The sequence below is a fragment of the Megascapheus bottae genome, chromosome 10, assembly GCF_031878675.1.
Source record: "Megascapheus bottae isolate mThoBot1 chromosome 10, mThoBot2.hap1, whole genome shotgun sequence".
In the NCBI taxonomy this organism is placed as follows: domain Eukaryota; kingdom Metazoa; phylum Chordata; class Mammalia; order Rodentia; family Geomyidae; genus Megascapheus; species Megascapheus bottae.
The window spans coordinates 26152106-26168258 of NC_143518.1; the positions used below are offsets into that span (position 1 = coordinate 26152106).

Consider the following 16153-nt stretch of genomic DNA (forward strand, 5'->3'; position numbering starts at 1 on the left):
AAAGTCAAAGTAGTTTATAAGGAATTTCTATGTACAGCTTGTTCTTTTTAGTTTTATATTTGGAACAGACTCGGGAAAATTCATTAAAAATACCAGATGGATTTGGAGATGAATCTAAATCTTATAATCTGTTGAGCTACAAAATGAATCCATCATAATTTTGTATATTGCAGAGACAGTAAAAAAAATCTTTTTTTCATCAGGATTTGAGTCCAGGAGCTTTGTTCTTAAACAACTTATTCATCTAGCTTTACTTGAGCCACACCTCCAGCCTGCCATTTTGTTGGTTAAATGGAGATTGGATCTTGAGAACTTTTTTGCCTGGGCTGGCAATCCTCCATATCTCTGCTTCCTGAGCAGTCAGGTTCATAGGCTTGAGCCACCTCTGACAGAACTGTGTTTTCGAAAGCAAGGTTGGTCTTTGCTAGACACATGTGATGGAATAAAAAAGTTTTCACTGACACACAGTGACCATCATTGTTAACTTATCTCAAGAAAAAAACAGTTGCCTCTTCAAACTGAAGTTTGCATTAAAATCTTAGAAAAACTGTGGGATGGGAATGTGGCTTATGGGAAAGTGCTTGCCTAGCATGCATGAAGCCCTGGGTTTGATTCCTCAGTAGCACATCAATAGAAAAGGCCAGTAGTGGCACTGTGGCTCTAGTAGTAGAGTGCTAGCCTTGAGCATAAGAAGCTCAGGGATAGTGCCCAGGCCCTGAGTTAAAGCTTCAGGACTGGCAAAAAAAAAAAAAAAATCTTCGAAGTCTACATCTTTATGGACACGCTATATCAATAATCACCATATATAAAAACTAATAGAATGAAAGATGGGCATGGTAGCTCACACCTATAATCCCAGCTATTCAGGAGGCTGAGATCTGAGGATCAAGGTTCAAAGCCAGTCTGGGCACAAAAAGACCTGAGACTTTTATCTCTAATTAACCTCAGAAAATGAGAAGTGGGGCTTGTATCAAGTGTAGAGTGGTAGCCTTGAGCTGAAGGGCTCAGGGACAATGCCCAGGCCCAGCGATAGGGTGGTAGCCTGAGTTGAAGAGCTCAAGGCCTGGACAGTGCCCAGGCCCAGAGTTCAAGCCCCACAACCAACCAAAATAAATAAATAAATAAATAAATAACAATAAAAAGCTAGAAGTGGCACTGTGGCTCAAGCAGTAGAGTGCTTAGTCTTGAGCGAAAGAAGCTCAGGGACAAAGCCCAGTCCATATGAAGACCCATGACTCGCCAAAAAAAAAAAAAAACAACCAAAAAAACTAATGGAACAAACACTGGAAATTCAATCCTTACTTCTTTCTCTTCCTCCTGACTCTACCCCAGAGGAAAAACATGTTAAATACTGTCCTGGTTTCAGTACTAAGAAATACAGTATTTTAAAAAGAGTATCAGTAAAGAGACTAAAAGAAAACAGGAATGCTGATGGACTTTTCTCATCCAGGGCCACTCATACCTGCATTCTTCATCACTTTTAATGAGGGGATCTGAGCCTACAGTGCCCACCAGGAACTTGGGACTAAGCAAAGGCAAACGAACATGCTGCAGCACCTAGGAGATAATAAGTGTTATTAAAGACAGAGTTCTATGCACAGGACAGTTCGGAGAATACGTGACTTGTGCTCCTATACTATGCTTCTATATATTTAGGGGATCTAACTGAACATGACAAATAAATAAATAAAAATGGAAGATATAAATACTGAAACCAAACTGCTTATTCTAATTGCAAATTCAGTAATATAGAATAATTAAAAAACTGAAATCACACCAGGGTCCTTTAGAATGTTAGTTTGAGCTTTCAGAAATGCTATAAACTGTTGTTTGTTTTTTTTGTTGTGGGGCTTGAATTCAGGGCTTGGGCACTGTCCCTGAGCTATTTCGCTCAAGACTAGTGCTCTACCACTTTGAGCCACAGAGCCACTTATCTCTTTTTTTGGTGGTTAACTGGAGCTAAGAGTCTCACAGGGATTTTTCTGCTGCAGCTGGCTTTGAACTGTAATCCTCAGATCTCAGCCTCCTGTGTAGCTAGGATTATAGGTGTGAGCCACCAGTGCCTAGCTATAAATTCTCTCTTAATTAGATTCAAATTAATTAACAACCCAAAAGAATATCCTGTTAACCTATTAAAGAATACAGTACTCCAAATTACTTGCAATTTTCCTTTTTCTGGTTTCACTTATTGGAAGTTAACCATGATCAAAAAAGTGCTATGAAAAAATTTAAAAACAATTTGTAAGTTTTGCACAACTCTTATTATAACCTCCTGCTATAAACATTGTGCTTTATCATTATTATTGCTATTAATCTCAATTTATAAGTTAAAATCACCAGATATGAGGCCAGGAGTTTGGTAGAGTGCTTGCGTAACATGCACCAAGACCCATGTTTGATTCCTTGGTACCACGTACATTAAGAAGCTGGAAAATGCTGTGGCTCAAGTGGTAGAGTGCTAGCCTTGAGGAAAGCCCAAGGGCAGTGCTCAGCTCCTGAGTTCAAACCCTAGGACTGGCCAAAACAAAATAAAACAACAACAAAAAACTCTACAGTATAGTATCTAAAGGCTTCAGGGCACTGCCAAATATCTTGGCACATATTACTGTGAATTAGGAAAGAACTACTGTGCAGTCATAACAAGAATGAGTCTTAGGTCAAGTACTACATGCTAGTACTTGGAAGGTTACACAGGAGGAGCCTAAGTTCAAGACTAGTGAGGCAACATAACGACAAAAACAAACAGTGAGTGTTAGACATTTCACTCAGAGGACTCCTGCCCCAATTAATTACTAATCAAAGTGCAGATTTCTAAGCTATAGAGAAAGCAGAATTCTTGATTTCCCTGTTCACTTGATATAATTTAGGTTTTGATTGGGCTATAGATCAAATGTAGAACTAATTCAAAAGGAACAAAAAGTTTACAATGAAGAGCCAGGTATGGTGGTGCATACCTATAATTTTAGCTCAGCCCTCATGCTAGCTAAGTATGAGGCCGGTCTGACCTGCACAGTAAATTTCAGGGCTACATAGAGATACACTGGCTCAAAAATAAATAAACAAAACAACAAAAATAACAAAAGTTCACAATAGAAATCAGCCCAAATGCTTCTACATGCTTACTTCTCTAATACTTGGATATAGTGGGCTTTCTTAAAGTATAACGTAAGATAGAGTGATGCTTGTATTTCTCCAAGTAAAGTGCATATTGTTATTTCTAGTACAAAGCAGTACTTAGAGAGTTCTGTTATTACCTGGGGTAACTGTGGACGTCTTTCTTGAATACTGTATTTGACCCAGGCCATCACTGCATTGAACACTTGTTCTTCGCTGCGAACATTGAGCTCATCACTAGATATAATATCAATGAGTTGATTGGCTGGGAGTAACATGAATTCTTCACTCTCCATCACCTGTTCAAAGTTAGATAAAAATTAAAAAAAAACTATGAATACATTTACTTTATTGCCTCAGGATTTTAGGGTAAAATACTACTCCACAATGAAGCTGAAGTTCAAACAATACCAAAGGAAAAGAAGAGTTTAAAAAGAGAACGGGGAAAGTCACAGGACACAACTAAAATTATCACTGACGATTTAGACAATTTAGGAAAAACAGCATTTTTCTTAGAAACTAAAGTTCAAACTATGTGTAAATGATAGTTTAATATTGTAGAGGTGACATACATTTTCCTCATTGGGTTGAAATGAGTATACAGAATTAATAAGATGCAGTTACTCAAAATAAGTCAAATAACCATAGCAAATTAAAACTTCAGAAAGAGGCATATAAAAAGTCAGGGATGCTGGGCACTGGTGGCTCACACCTGTAATTCTAGCTACTCAGGAGGCTGAAATCAGAGGACTGCAGTTCAAACCAACGTGGGCATGGAAGTCCATGAGATTCTTATCTCCAATTAACCACCCAAAAACCAGAAGTGCTGCTGTGGCTCATTGTGGTAGAGCATTAGCCTTGAGCTGAATAGCTCAGGGGCAGAGCCCAGGCCCAGAGTTCTAGCCCCACAACCAAAAAAAAAAAAAAAAAAAAAAAAAAAAAAAAAAAAAAAAATTAGCAAAGCTTCCAGACGATAGTTATTCAACAAGTAGTGAGAAGCTACAAACACACCCATAATTCATCTTTGCCCCAGAGCCATTAGAACAGAGATGAAATGGCAATGATATTACCTTGTTATACAGGTCTGGCATGAATTCCAAGATCAGCATGTAGTGTAAAAGGGACTGGGTGGCAAGGCAGAGCTGGTTTCTTCTATCACTCAGGGGACTATGTTACATGTGATATCCATTACCATAGGGCAAGGTATGGTGAAGAACTCAAATTATTTTTGGGACAGAGTTATTTTCATGTCAACTGAAAAATCAGAATATTTTATTTAGTGGGATATAAGACTGGCCATAACTATTATTTAAATATTTAATGAAGAATGTCTTCCTCAAATACATTAGAAAAAAAAAGTAGTTCTCAGTGTAGAAAACACAGGGTCATTAGGTCAAATATTACATTTTATGGCACAAGTTCTCAAAACATTTGAATGATAGAGTTTGTAGGGTTCAGGAAATTAAATAGGAAATTAAATAGGTTCAGGTAATTCAGAAATTTTATGTGGGGGGGGCACTAGTACTGGGATTCTAACTCAGGGCCTTGGGTGCTGTCCATGAGCTTTAAGAAAAAAAATTATTGGAGGTAAGAGTCTCATGACTGCCTGGGGTTGAGTTTGAATCATAATCCTCAGATCTTAGCCTTATGATTAGCTAAGATTATAGGAATGAGTCACTAGCATTTGGCTTAATGAGAATGGTTGCATTTTACTTTCTCTGTGGTATGGATGCCAAACCAAACCAAACCAAACCAATTCTCAATGTGAACATCATCTGACATATTATTATGAAAATCATCAATGATGGCAAATCTCTACTTTTGGAGTATGGATTTGATATTTGAAATAGTAAAAGGAAATTAAGTTAGAAACCGACTATGAAGTAAAAATCTTATGAATTGAGCATGGCAGAAGTCCTACTTTGTAATGGTCTCTCTCCTTTTCTACTTTGTGAGATCTCCAATTTTTTTTCATGTTTGTGATGTTGATAATAAGGTAACTGTGGCCTTATAAAATGAATTGGCAATGTTCTCCCTTTTCTGAGATAGAAAACTTCCTTAAGGGCAGGGAGCATAGCCTAGTGGTAGAATGCTTGCCTAGAATGCACAAAGCCCTGGATTAGATTCCTCCGTGCCACATATACAGAAAAAGCCGGAAGCGGTGCTGTGGCTCAAGTGGCAGAGCGCTAGCCTTGAGGGAAAAAAGAAAGAAAGATTCCTTAAATGCTTGATTCCCCATGGATTCTTGTGATAGTCCTGAGGATTGAATTTAGGGATCTACATGGGAATTGAATCCAGGACCTGAAGAACATACTAGTTATTCATTTTATCACTCAATAGTAAGGGGATAAACACACACACACACACACACACACACACACACACACACACACACACACACATACAGCAAGCTAAAATGGAGCACAAAGAAAGGAAACAATAAAGGTAAAGCCAGAATGTAATGAAAATAGAAGAGTAGATTGAACTAATACATTAAAATCCTGACTCAGCCGGTTGCTGATGGCTCATACCTGTAGACTAGCTACTTCGGAGTCTGAAATCTGAGGGTTAAGGGTCAAAGCCAGCCCAGCTCAGGCAGGAACATCCATGAGACTCTTATTTCCAATTAGCCACCAGAAAACTAGAAGTGGTGCTGTGGCTTACAGTGGTTTGAGCCTTGAGCAAAAGAGCTCAGGGACAGCACCCAGGCACTGAGTAATAGCCCTGAGATCGATCCCCCCAAAAAAAAATTAGAAAAAAATCCTGATACTTTGAAAAATATTAACACCTATATCCCCACCTAGATCTTAACTCTTGAAGTTTCCATGCCTCCCAATATCCATTAAGTTATAAACCCATTGGTAGAGTAGTTCATTAAATAAGAGGCCCCATTAAGTCAGGGCCCTCCCCAAAGCCTACTTCAAGAAATACTGCTGCACTGGGGACAAAGCCTTGAGCACATGAGTTTTCGGGGGGAGGGGGGAAGAGCATTGCAAATCCAAACCATAACATTCACATCTATTTTTTTCTCCCAATTGTGAGATCTTTGAATATTTGCTTGTAGAACACAAAACTGGCCTTTAACATAAAAACCAGGCTTAGAATTTATAGCAACTTATTTGACATTACGAGTTAGAACCAGCAGCAAATGCCCAGATAGGTGTTTGTCAGCAGAATGTCAACCCACATTGCCCTTCTGACAAATAGGTTATGACTACATTAAAACCACAAAGTGCAACTCACCTCTTGAAAGTTATGTTGAGTGAACTTATCTGCTATCCTTAGTAATTCACGGCAAGAATGTGTGTCGGCAAAAGCCCGAATGCCCAGGCAGTTAGAAGGATCTAATTGTCTCTTTAGAAATTCACAACAGGCTTCCTGTATTTCTGCCAGCTGGAGGAGGCAAGCCGCTGGTAAAAGGGTCTGAACGTTGCCTTCTTCTACAGTTATCTGGGAGGTATATGCAAAGTCAATCAGTAGTTCCATAGCCCTCTCATCTATGTCTCGGATTACTACCTCTGTCTGACGGCTTTCTGCCAACTCTCCAGTAAACATAGCTCGGAAGTAAGGACTACAGGCTGACAAGATGACTCGATGGGCATAGATCTTCTTGGCACCCACAACCAACACCACATCACATAGCTCCCGATGCTTTCTCAGAAGGTTAATCACTTCCAAGGTTTGCCGAGGGTGCTTGTCTGAGATATAGGGCATGCGAGCAGGTTGGGGAACCCCTTCTGGCAGTTTGTTGGGGTCTCCAAGGGTGCAGCGGCTTGTTACATCCATTCCAGTCTCTCCTGGTCGAATGTTGGTACACCTACAATAAATGAGTGGGAGAAAAGGCAGCAATATTATTGTAAATTCTTTACTGTCCTAAAGTGCTTATAGGTCAAAAGTCTAGAAGACCCACAATCAAATAAAGAAGTTCCTTTTCTAAGAACTCTTGAAGTCATAGCTTTCTCAAAGTCTCTTAAAAGTTGCGTGTTATTTCCAAAGCAGACCACTTTTATTACACAATCCCATAAAAGGATATATATATATATTTTTTTACAAAGTATTACACTGTCATGTGCCACAACTCTTGCAATATTAATAAAAATTTATGGAAAACATTTTAAAATAACTCTGCCCACAGAGTAGACTATGAATTTTAATTCGCATGTCTGGCTTAACACAAATACTATTCATTTGTTTCACTATGTATCTCTTATTTTAAATTAACATATATTTGTAGTATGAGTGGATTTCATACTTATATTTCTGTACATGTACACAATACACTTTAAGTCACTGGGTATATTTTATACTTTACTAAAAAGTGTGAAAGTTAGAGATTCCCTTCTTGAAGACTTATTGTTAAATGCCATTTGAAATATGATATAAAAATCAATGTTAATAAGTTCTTTAATATAAATAAATACTTTTGTTTAACTGAAAAAAGTGTGAAAGTCACAATATAATAGTGTATGATATATAATCTGTAACCCATAGCTCACTCTGTATAAAAAGATCAGAAGGAAAATAAGCTAGGTTCCCAAAAGTTGTGTTTATATTTAATAGCATATCCTCTTGCTTCTATGATATAAATTTTCATAGTTTCACTGGAAGTCATTTAAAACCTAACATCAAAGAAATCTGCCAGCTAGCTTATAGGGAAGTTGTGATCACTTATCACTGCTCTATGTAGAAATTTTAGCCACATTTCTTGAAACAGATTATCAGAATTCCCAATGCCAAGAAAGACCAATGTAACAGACTTTAAGGAAGTCACCTAACCTTTCTTCTCTTTATGTTCAGCATGTGCTCGCGGGGGTAACTCATAAGAAAGAACAGTGTTGAAATTTTTCTGAATGTATATCCTCAGACACCAAATGCTGTGCTTTATTACCACAAGCTGTCTTAGGCAACTGGACTGAGAATTTGGAAATGATCCTTGCAATCTGGTCTATGCTGTTATTCTTAGATGCAAGAAAAAGCAAACACAAAGCCAGATGACTAACTATGCTTCTGTTTTAGAATAATGAAAGAACATAAGACCAGGGCTCACTAGTAGACGGAGATTTTACAGGGTAACTCATTTAAAACAATTATATTTGATTCTATAAGAAACTACTAATAAAATGCCAGCTGATCTTATAAAGCTTTATAATTAAAATTAGAATACCTTAAACATTTATTATTTTTTTGTTGTGAGCCTTCAAACTCCTCTTAGTTCTTCATTAAATATGAGAAGTTGTTATAAAATACAGATAGTTACCTCATTGAACTGCAAAACACAAGAGTTATTTCCTCCTACCTAGCCACAATTTGGTACACATTATCCAGCTCTCCATGTCCCCGCTTTTTCTTCCTACCCATTATGCTATTCCCTAATTACTTTTTGGGAAAACTAGTGTTTGAACTCAGTGCCTCAAGCTTGCTAGGCAGGCCCTCTTTCCTTTAGTTATTTTTGAGATAGGGTCTTGCCTTTTTGCCTAGCCTGGACCACAAATTTCTTATTTATACTTCTTGCATAGTTGAGATGACAGGTATGAATCATCATGCCCACCTTATCACTGGTTGAGATGAAGACATGTCCTTTTTCTATCCTTCCTTCTTATCTTTCTCCCATCCTTCCCAGACCAAGACTCAAACTCAGTAACTGACACTTTTGCTCACCAGCTAGTGCTCTAACAACTGAACCACACCTCCAATCTCCATGGGCTGGCCTTGCACTGGGTTCCTTTCATTCTCTTCCACTTCTGGAGTAGCTAGAATGATAGGTGTGAGCCATCAGGGTTGGCCTTTATTCCCTTCTTGTATGATTTTTTTCAGATTCCATGTTTGAGTGATGACATATATTTGTCATTGTGTGCTTCTCTCACTTATCACCGAGAATGCTGCAAATGACAGCTAAATAATATTCTATTTTATAGCTAAATAATATTCCTCTGTGTGTGCATTCTTGTTTTTCTTTATCCATTCATCCAAGTGTAGATACTGTGGTTGATTCTCTATCTTGGATATTGTAACTAGTGCTGCAATAAACATGGATATTACTTTTGATAAGCTGGTTTTATTTCCTTTAGATATATACCCAGTAATAACATAGTTTTTATGAGGAATTTACATACTATTTTAGATAATGGCTATACTAACAGCATTGAATGATCACATTCTAACTCATAAATAAATACAATAAAAAGATTTTTTTTTGCCAGTCCTGGGGCTTGAACTTAGGGCCTGAGCACAGTCCTTGGACTAGAGCTCTACCACTTGAGCCACAACAACACTTCCAGCTTTTTCTTTTCATTTCTTTTTAATTGTCTTTTATTGTCAGGATAATGTATAGAGGGGTTACAATTACATTTGTCAGGTAATGGGTACATTACTTCTCGAACCTTGGAACCCCTTCTCATGTTTTTGTCCCCATTCCCTCCTCCTACCCCCCCTCCCAATCATCTTGCTTTCCAGCTTCCCTTCCCTATTTAAAATAAACAGATATACAACATACCAGGTAACCAAGTCAGATACAGTAACAATATGAGAGTAACCATAAAGGGAAAAATGGAGAAAAGAAATAACTGCACATAGTATATTAAGAATAATACTCACAAAGATAAACCTCTTGTTTCCATATCCTAGAGTTCATTTTGTTTAGTTTCATCCTGTATGACAATATGTACATAGCTTTAGAGCTATTGTAATCCTCTGCTAGGAGAATCCTAGATGTGTACTAATTATTACAAATGAGACTTCAGCTTTTTCTGTGTATATGGTACCAAGGGATTGAACTGGGGTCTTTGTGCATGCTAGGCAAGCATTCTACCACTAGGCCAAACTCCTGGCCCAACAAAAATAAATTTTTTAATAAACACAAGTTTAAAATTACTTTCATAATAATTTTCAATCTTTTCTCTATTTTTTTTTGTCAGAGAAAAGATAGGTGCCTGGAGTACAGACACCTAAGACATATGAAACTCAAAAAGGTTACAGTCTAGTCTGGAAAATTAATATCTACTCAAATAATTTTGATATAATTACTTCTCACTTAAAACTTCTTGGATATTAACCCAACAATATTTTACAGAGACTGTCTTCTAGACTATAGCATCAAAGGTGAACAGCGCAATAAGAAAAGGGTAAGGAAGTGTTATCATAATAATGTACACAGTAGATGAAAGACTAGTGAAGTATATCCTAGCCTTTGTCAAGAAAGTAATAAAGACATGTAACTTAAGAATTAACGGCACTAGAATTATTTGCATTATGTAATAAAGCAAAAATAACCAGGTCTGAGTGATTAAGTGAATATTTTATATAGAAACTACTATTAAATCCCAAACTTTCCCACACACTCTCCTTTAGAAAGTAAGCTCTTACTTTAGCAATTACATAAGATGTGCATTTATGGCATCTGAATATGAAAAGCAGCTGAGGATGAAAAGCAATCAGTGGCTTCTGCAATCATGTTAGAAATAATGAACCATTTCATGTTTATGTTGTCAATTTCCTCAAGTACTTCTAATATTATTCCTTCTACAGAGCAAGATACAAGTAAGATAGTGGACTATGTCACCTTCCCAAAATTGTTTCATTTGAACATCTCAAAGCATTTGAAAACATTCATCAAATTCTAATACCCTAGTCAGATACACCAGAGGAGTAAACTAGGGTACAGAGAAGTTAAAGAGTTCAAGGTCAACAGATAAATCAATCATAGATGTGGAAAAGTATATATTTTTGTAATTGTTGCTCCAAAATCAGGATCTCAGTTGGTAGGCCAGGCTAGCATATAGTTCTTGATCTTTCTGAGTGCTGGGAAATTACAGGTGTATGCCACCACACCAAGCTCTGGCTGCTATTTTGCACCACAAATATTTTTTCTCTTAAGTGTCTCTTAAGATTTGCCTAATGTTGGTCAAGAACAAATAATTAGAGTTCACTAACTATAAAATGAATTTAAACAATAAAGTTTGATTGTTTAAATAAGATTCTAGTATCAGTTGTTAAAACAGGTTGAGAAGGGGCCGGGAGTTCGGCCTAGTGGTAGAATGCTTGCCTAGCATGAACGAAGACCAGAGTTCAATTCCTTGGTACCACATACATAGAAAAAGCTGGAAGCTTGAGCTGAGGCTCAAGTAGTAGAGTTCTAGCCTTGAGAAAAATCCAAGGACAGTGCTCAGGCCCTGAGGTTAAGCCCAGGACTGGCAAACAAACAAACAAACAAACAAAAAGATTGAGAAGTAGTACCAAATTCTAGAGTTCTGAAGACATATGATTGTCTATACATTCTCACACACCTCAATTTTTCTGTCTTAAGCATCCTTAAACAATCTTCCTCTGCAATGCAGCTATTTTAATGAAAAGAATAAATGTATTATTCAACACCAGTGAAATAGCAAACTATAATTAGGTATTAGTATAATGTTATTATAAATGAGTATCATTCTTATCTGGCAACAGATCCTCTGTTATATAGGGAATTAAAATTATAATAAACTCACGTAGTCTCATAGTACTTATCACACAATACTACACAAAAAGAAAAAACCTGAGCATTAATGATGAACTGCACAAAACACTTAGAAATATAACCTCTTCATATTAGTCTATTAAATACTACTGCTTTCTGTTACTACCTTTGATTTATTTTAGAATAAGAATCATTAGTTTCAAACAGAATTTAGTGAGATTATTTTTTAAATAATTTAAATGAAAGGACATCAATGTACGAGAAGTAATGCACCTACTACTTGATGAAGGTAACTGTAACCCCTCTATACATTTCCCCGACAATAAAAAAATAATAATTTAAATGAAGCATTGCGTTATGTGAATTTCAACCAGAGAAACCAATGCCTACCTGCGCATTGGCTTTCCTTCCATGCACCACGAAAAGTACCTTGCACCACACTTTAAAGCCACACCTAAAACAACAGACAAGCAGGCAATTAATAAAAGCTATTTCCGACAAGAACATTTGCAGTCATTTCATTTTGTCAGTAATCAAGAATTTTATGTTCCAATATGCCACAGGCCTTTTGCAGATTCATGACCACAACGGAATCTGGTGCCTTTAAGATGACTATCTCTAGCTAGGGGTGTCTAAGCTTTACCCGTGAAGCTGCGGGTGCGCTAAGTAGAAAGGGGTAGTTGCAGATGAGAATCTCTGGGGTTCTCGGCTGGCTCCGGCGGGAACTACGATCCTTAGATCTCAGCCTCCTCAGTAGCTAGGATTACAGCCTTGAGTGTAGGCGCCTGGGCCATCAGTGTCTTTATCGAGTAATCACTTAATACCGAAAGCATGACTAATTGGAGGGATTAGGCTTTTAAACTACAGATCCGAGGTTGTTAAACTGTCCCGAAGTGACACGAGAAGGGAAGGAGGGGGGAGACATTTGTCTTGAAAAACAAAAACAAAAAACAACTCCGCGTCCGACGCCGGGGAGGCGTGAACTGAGCAGGGAAAGTCTGGCTCCTCAGAACACTTTATGAGCCCTTCCCTTAGTCCACGAAATACCGTTCAACCACCCACGATCTCGCCATGTTCTAGGGCCGCAAACTGTATGTGTGGGTGTGTGTGTGGGGGGAGGTGAACAAGGGGAGACTTACTGCCGCCCCCTCCCTCCCCACCCCATTCCAAATACAGTCTGGGGCAGCTGTCAGAGTGCGGAACCCCAGCCGCTCCAGGAAGGACAGCCTGGAGCCCCTTGTGGCTGCGGGACAGAGTTGTCCTCCAGCAAGAACGCCGTCTTGGGGAACCCGGTACCCTAAAAGCCCCTTCCTTTCAGGCGCCGACCGACAGGCGACCCACAAAGCACTTCCCAGACCTCCCCCCCTTTCCCCCTCAGACAGCTGGGCAACTTGGGACCGCAGGCTTTTGCGGAGAGGGAGCCGGCAAGCGCTCCTCCATCCCCGGCTCCGAAGCCGCTCACCCACCGGCTCTGCCGCCTCCTCCGCCCTCGGCGCACCTCAGTCCCCAGCTCCACAGTCGCCAGCCCAGGCAGGACGCCGCGGCTCGGGCGATTTCCTTTCCCCGTCCCCGCCCCCAACCAGGAGAAGGAAGAGGTCCCACCCCTAAATCCTTCCCGCGGAACTGTGCGAAGTCTGGCAACCAGTTCCGGCGCGCCTCCGGAAGTAGCCGCTCCTTTTTGCGGGCGTTTCCGGTAACCTTCTAGCTTCTCGGTCTTTGGATCCTTATGCTGCGAGAGGTACTCCTTCAAGTGTGCGGCTGTGCTGGCAGGGTTCGAATACTGACACTTCCTCCCGTTCTCTTTCCCCACCACCCCAAGAAAAAGCGATAGAAAGGTGGGAATAGTCCCCGACAGCAGGCACTCTTGTAGCGGGTGGGTCTCCATTTTGGCACATTGTGTTCCTAATGGTGGATTGAATTATTGACATGCATACATGGCGGGGGGAGGGACTTGTATCCATCAGGCTTTAGAAATAGACCCGACTTTCCAGACTTCTTGCAGCACAACATTCAAAACCACAGAGTTTATCCAGGACTCTCAAAGGCGGTTCGAGATTGCCCTTTCTGCCTGTGGTGGGAAATGCGGCGTCTTTGAGTCCAGACACCCACAGTTTCCAGTCTTAGGCCTGTGGCTGACTACTTTTGTAATCCTGACCAAGTACTTACATGCGTATGTGCTATATGGTAAATAATTTATGTAGTCATACAATTATTTCCGTTTTTAAAGTTACATAAATGATAGGAAATGCTTTATATTTTCCTGCATCTTTCGGTCACTACTTAATATTCTGTTTGTAATATTTATCCATGTTGATCAAAGAGCAGCCAATTCCGTGATTTTCAAAGTGTGGCCTTGGACTGGAGACTCAAATGGTAAAGTGCCACGATAGGCAATAAGCTAATCGAGCACTAGGTACCCTGTACCAGCAATAGACAGGCAGAAGTACAGGAAGAAATACAGACAGACAGACAGATAAAGTGGGGTGGTCCTGGGCTAGTAGTGTCAACATCACTTGGGAAATGCAAATTTTGGCCCTTGCACAGGCTTACTAAATCAGAAAATCCAAAGGCAGATTCTGATCATCTATGATGTATTCCAGGTGGTGATCATGACACATTTTTAAAGTTTGAGAAGCACAACATAACTGCATTTTCACTGCTATTCTAAAATCCTTATTCTACTATTGGGAATCAGCTTCAGTCATCTTGATTACAAGCATCATCTTTCTCATGTGACTCTAGGAGGCATCCCAAACACTATAAGACAAGAATATTATTAAACAGTCAGCTGTTAGTGAATACTAGTCTAATATCATTAGAAAAGCATACTCATTTTGCTGATAATAATATTGCTAATAATGTTCTAATGATAGGCAGCATGGTGTGTTGTGTAGACCACTGACGTCCAAACTGTTCTTTCCTTTTTCTTTTTTCTTTTTTTTTGTCAGTAAGTGGGACTTGAACTCTGGGCCTGGGTGCTGTCCCTGAGCTTTTCAGCTCAAGGCTAGTACTCTACCACTTGAGCCATAAGGCCACTTGCAGTTTTCTGGTGGTTAATTAGAGGTAAGTCTCACAGACTTTCATGCCTAGGCTGGTTTTGAACCGTGATCCTCAGATGTCAGTCTCCTGAGTAGCTAAGATTACAGGTGTGAGCCACTGGCACCTGACTCCAAACTGTTCCTTAAATAACATGTAATACATTAACAGTTTTTTGAGAAAAGCCAAATACATCCTAGTTAGCTGTGGATCACCTTTGTCCAACTCAGCTGTAAACTCCCTCCTCCTGCCTTGGAGTGTAGGGATTGTCCTATTTTGCTGTCACATCACTACATCTTTGACTGTAGTCCTTAGCAAATGGTACTTAGTGGCTAAGTCTCCACAACAGGATTTGATTTTTTCCAATTCACCCAAAGATGGATAGTTTAACTACTTCAACTTTTCTCCATTACAAACAATGCTACAATGTAAATTTTTACATATGCTTCCTTGTGTATCTGTAAGAGTTTCTCTAGCGTATACACCTAAAAATAAAACAATTGAATGTGCTATGCACAGGTTCATCTTTACTGTAACTAGCCAAATTGCTCTCTGAAGTTGTTCTGTTTTAATAATATTAACAAATGCTTGGTGTAACATATGTTAGCTGATAAGCTAATATAATAATACTAGTCCTCTTAAGGAAGAATCTATCAGCATTTTGATTGTATTTTTAATTATATATTTATTTATATACATTAATATACATATATATTTCATATATATTAATTATTTATTTCCTTGAATGAACATAATGTACTTTGATCATTTTCACTTTCACTTTCTTGCACCCTCCTCCAGCCTTCCACTTTTAAACTGTCTCAGAAAAACATTTTCTGTCCTGGGGCTTGAACTTAGAGCCCAGATGCAGTCCCTGTTCTTTTTGTTGTTGTTCAAAGCGGATACTTTCCTACTTGTGCCATGGCTCCACTTTCAGCTTTTTGGTGGTTAATTAAAGATATGAGTCTCATGGACTTCTCCTGCTTGGGCTGGCTTCAAACCATGATCAAAAGTTCTCAGCTCCTCAGGAGCTAAGATTACTGGTGAATCCCTAGCACCTAGCTTACACATTTTTTTTTTTTTTTTTTTTTTTTTTTTTGCCAGTCCTGGGCTTGAGCTCAGGGCCTGAGCCCTGTCCTTGGACTTTCTCAAGGCTGGAGCTCTACCACTTGAGCCTCAGTACCACTCCGGCTTTTTTGTATGTATGTGGTACTGAGGAATCGAACTCAGGCCTTTGTGAATGCTAGGCAAGCACTCTACCACTAGGCCAAACTCCCGGTCCCAAGCTTACACATTTTTATAGGGTTTTAATCATGACCTTTCTTCATGTGTATGCAATGTGGCTTAATCATTCTTTCCACCTTCTGCCTCTCACTAGTTTGTCCCAGTAGTCCTCCATTTATGATCATGTAGCTTTTTTAGAGGTCTAGATTCCACATGTGAAAGAAAACATACAGAGTCTGGCTGATTTTGTTTACTGTGATGATCTCTAGTTCCTTCTATGTTCCTGCAAACACCATTCAGATTTCAGAGAAGGCACCAAGGCAT

At 39.1% G+C, this 16153-nt stretch overlaps 2 protein-coding genes across 5 annotated transcripts in view; one reads left to right on the forward strand and one right to left on the reverse strand.

The window, feature by feature from the left end:
* Klhl20 (kelch like family member 20) overlaps positions 1 to 13142 on the reverse strand; it is a 32692-nt gene extending 19550 nt beyond the window's left edge. The window contains exons 1-6 of one of the 3 annotated variants that reach the window (XM_090340410.1): positions 13068 to 13142; positions 11960 to 12023; positions 9709 to 9761; positions 6358 to 6931; positions 3255 to 3413; positions 1463 to 1557 (exon numbers count right to left, since the gene is read on the reverse strand). In XM_090340410.1, coding sequence (XP_090196536.1) covers positions 1463 to 1557; positions 3255 to 3413; positions 6358 to 6931; positions 9709 to 9731 — 851 coding nt within the window. In that variant the 5' untranslated portion in view covers positions 9732 to 9761; positions 11960 to 12023; positions 13068 to 13142. Of the gene's footprint in view, positions 1 to 1462; positions 1558 to 3254; positions 3414 to 6357; positions 6932 to 9708; positions 9762 to 11959; positions 12024 to 13035 lie in introns of all 3 variants that reach the window. The other 2 variants (XM_090340409.1, XM_090340411.1) reach the window with 2 other exon arrangements.
* An 87-nt stretch (positions 13143 to 13229) lies between these two features.
* Positions 13230 to 16153, forward strand: part of Ankrd45 (ankyrin repeat domain 45) — a 33691-nt gene continuing 30767 nt past the window's right edge. The window contains exon 1 of one of the 2 annotated variants that reach the window (XM_090340418.1): positions 13230 to 13307. In XM_090340418.1, coding sequence (XP_090196544.1) covers positions 13296 to 13307 — 12 coding nt within the window. In that variant the 5' untranslated portion in view covers positions 13230 to 13295. The remainder of the gene's footprint in view (positions 13308 to 16153) is intronic. The other variant, XM_090340420.1, reaches the window with a different exon arrangement.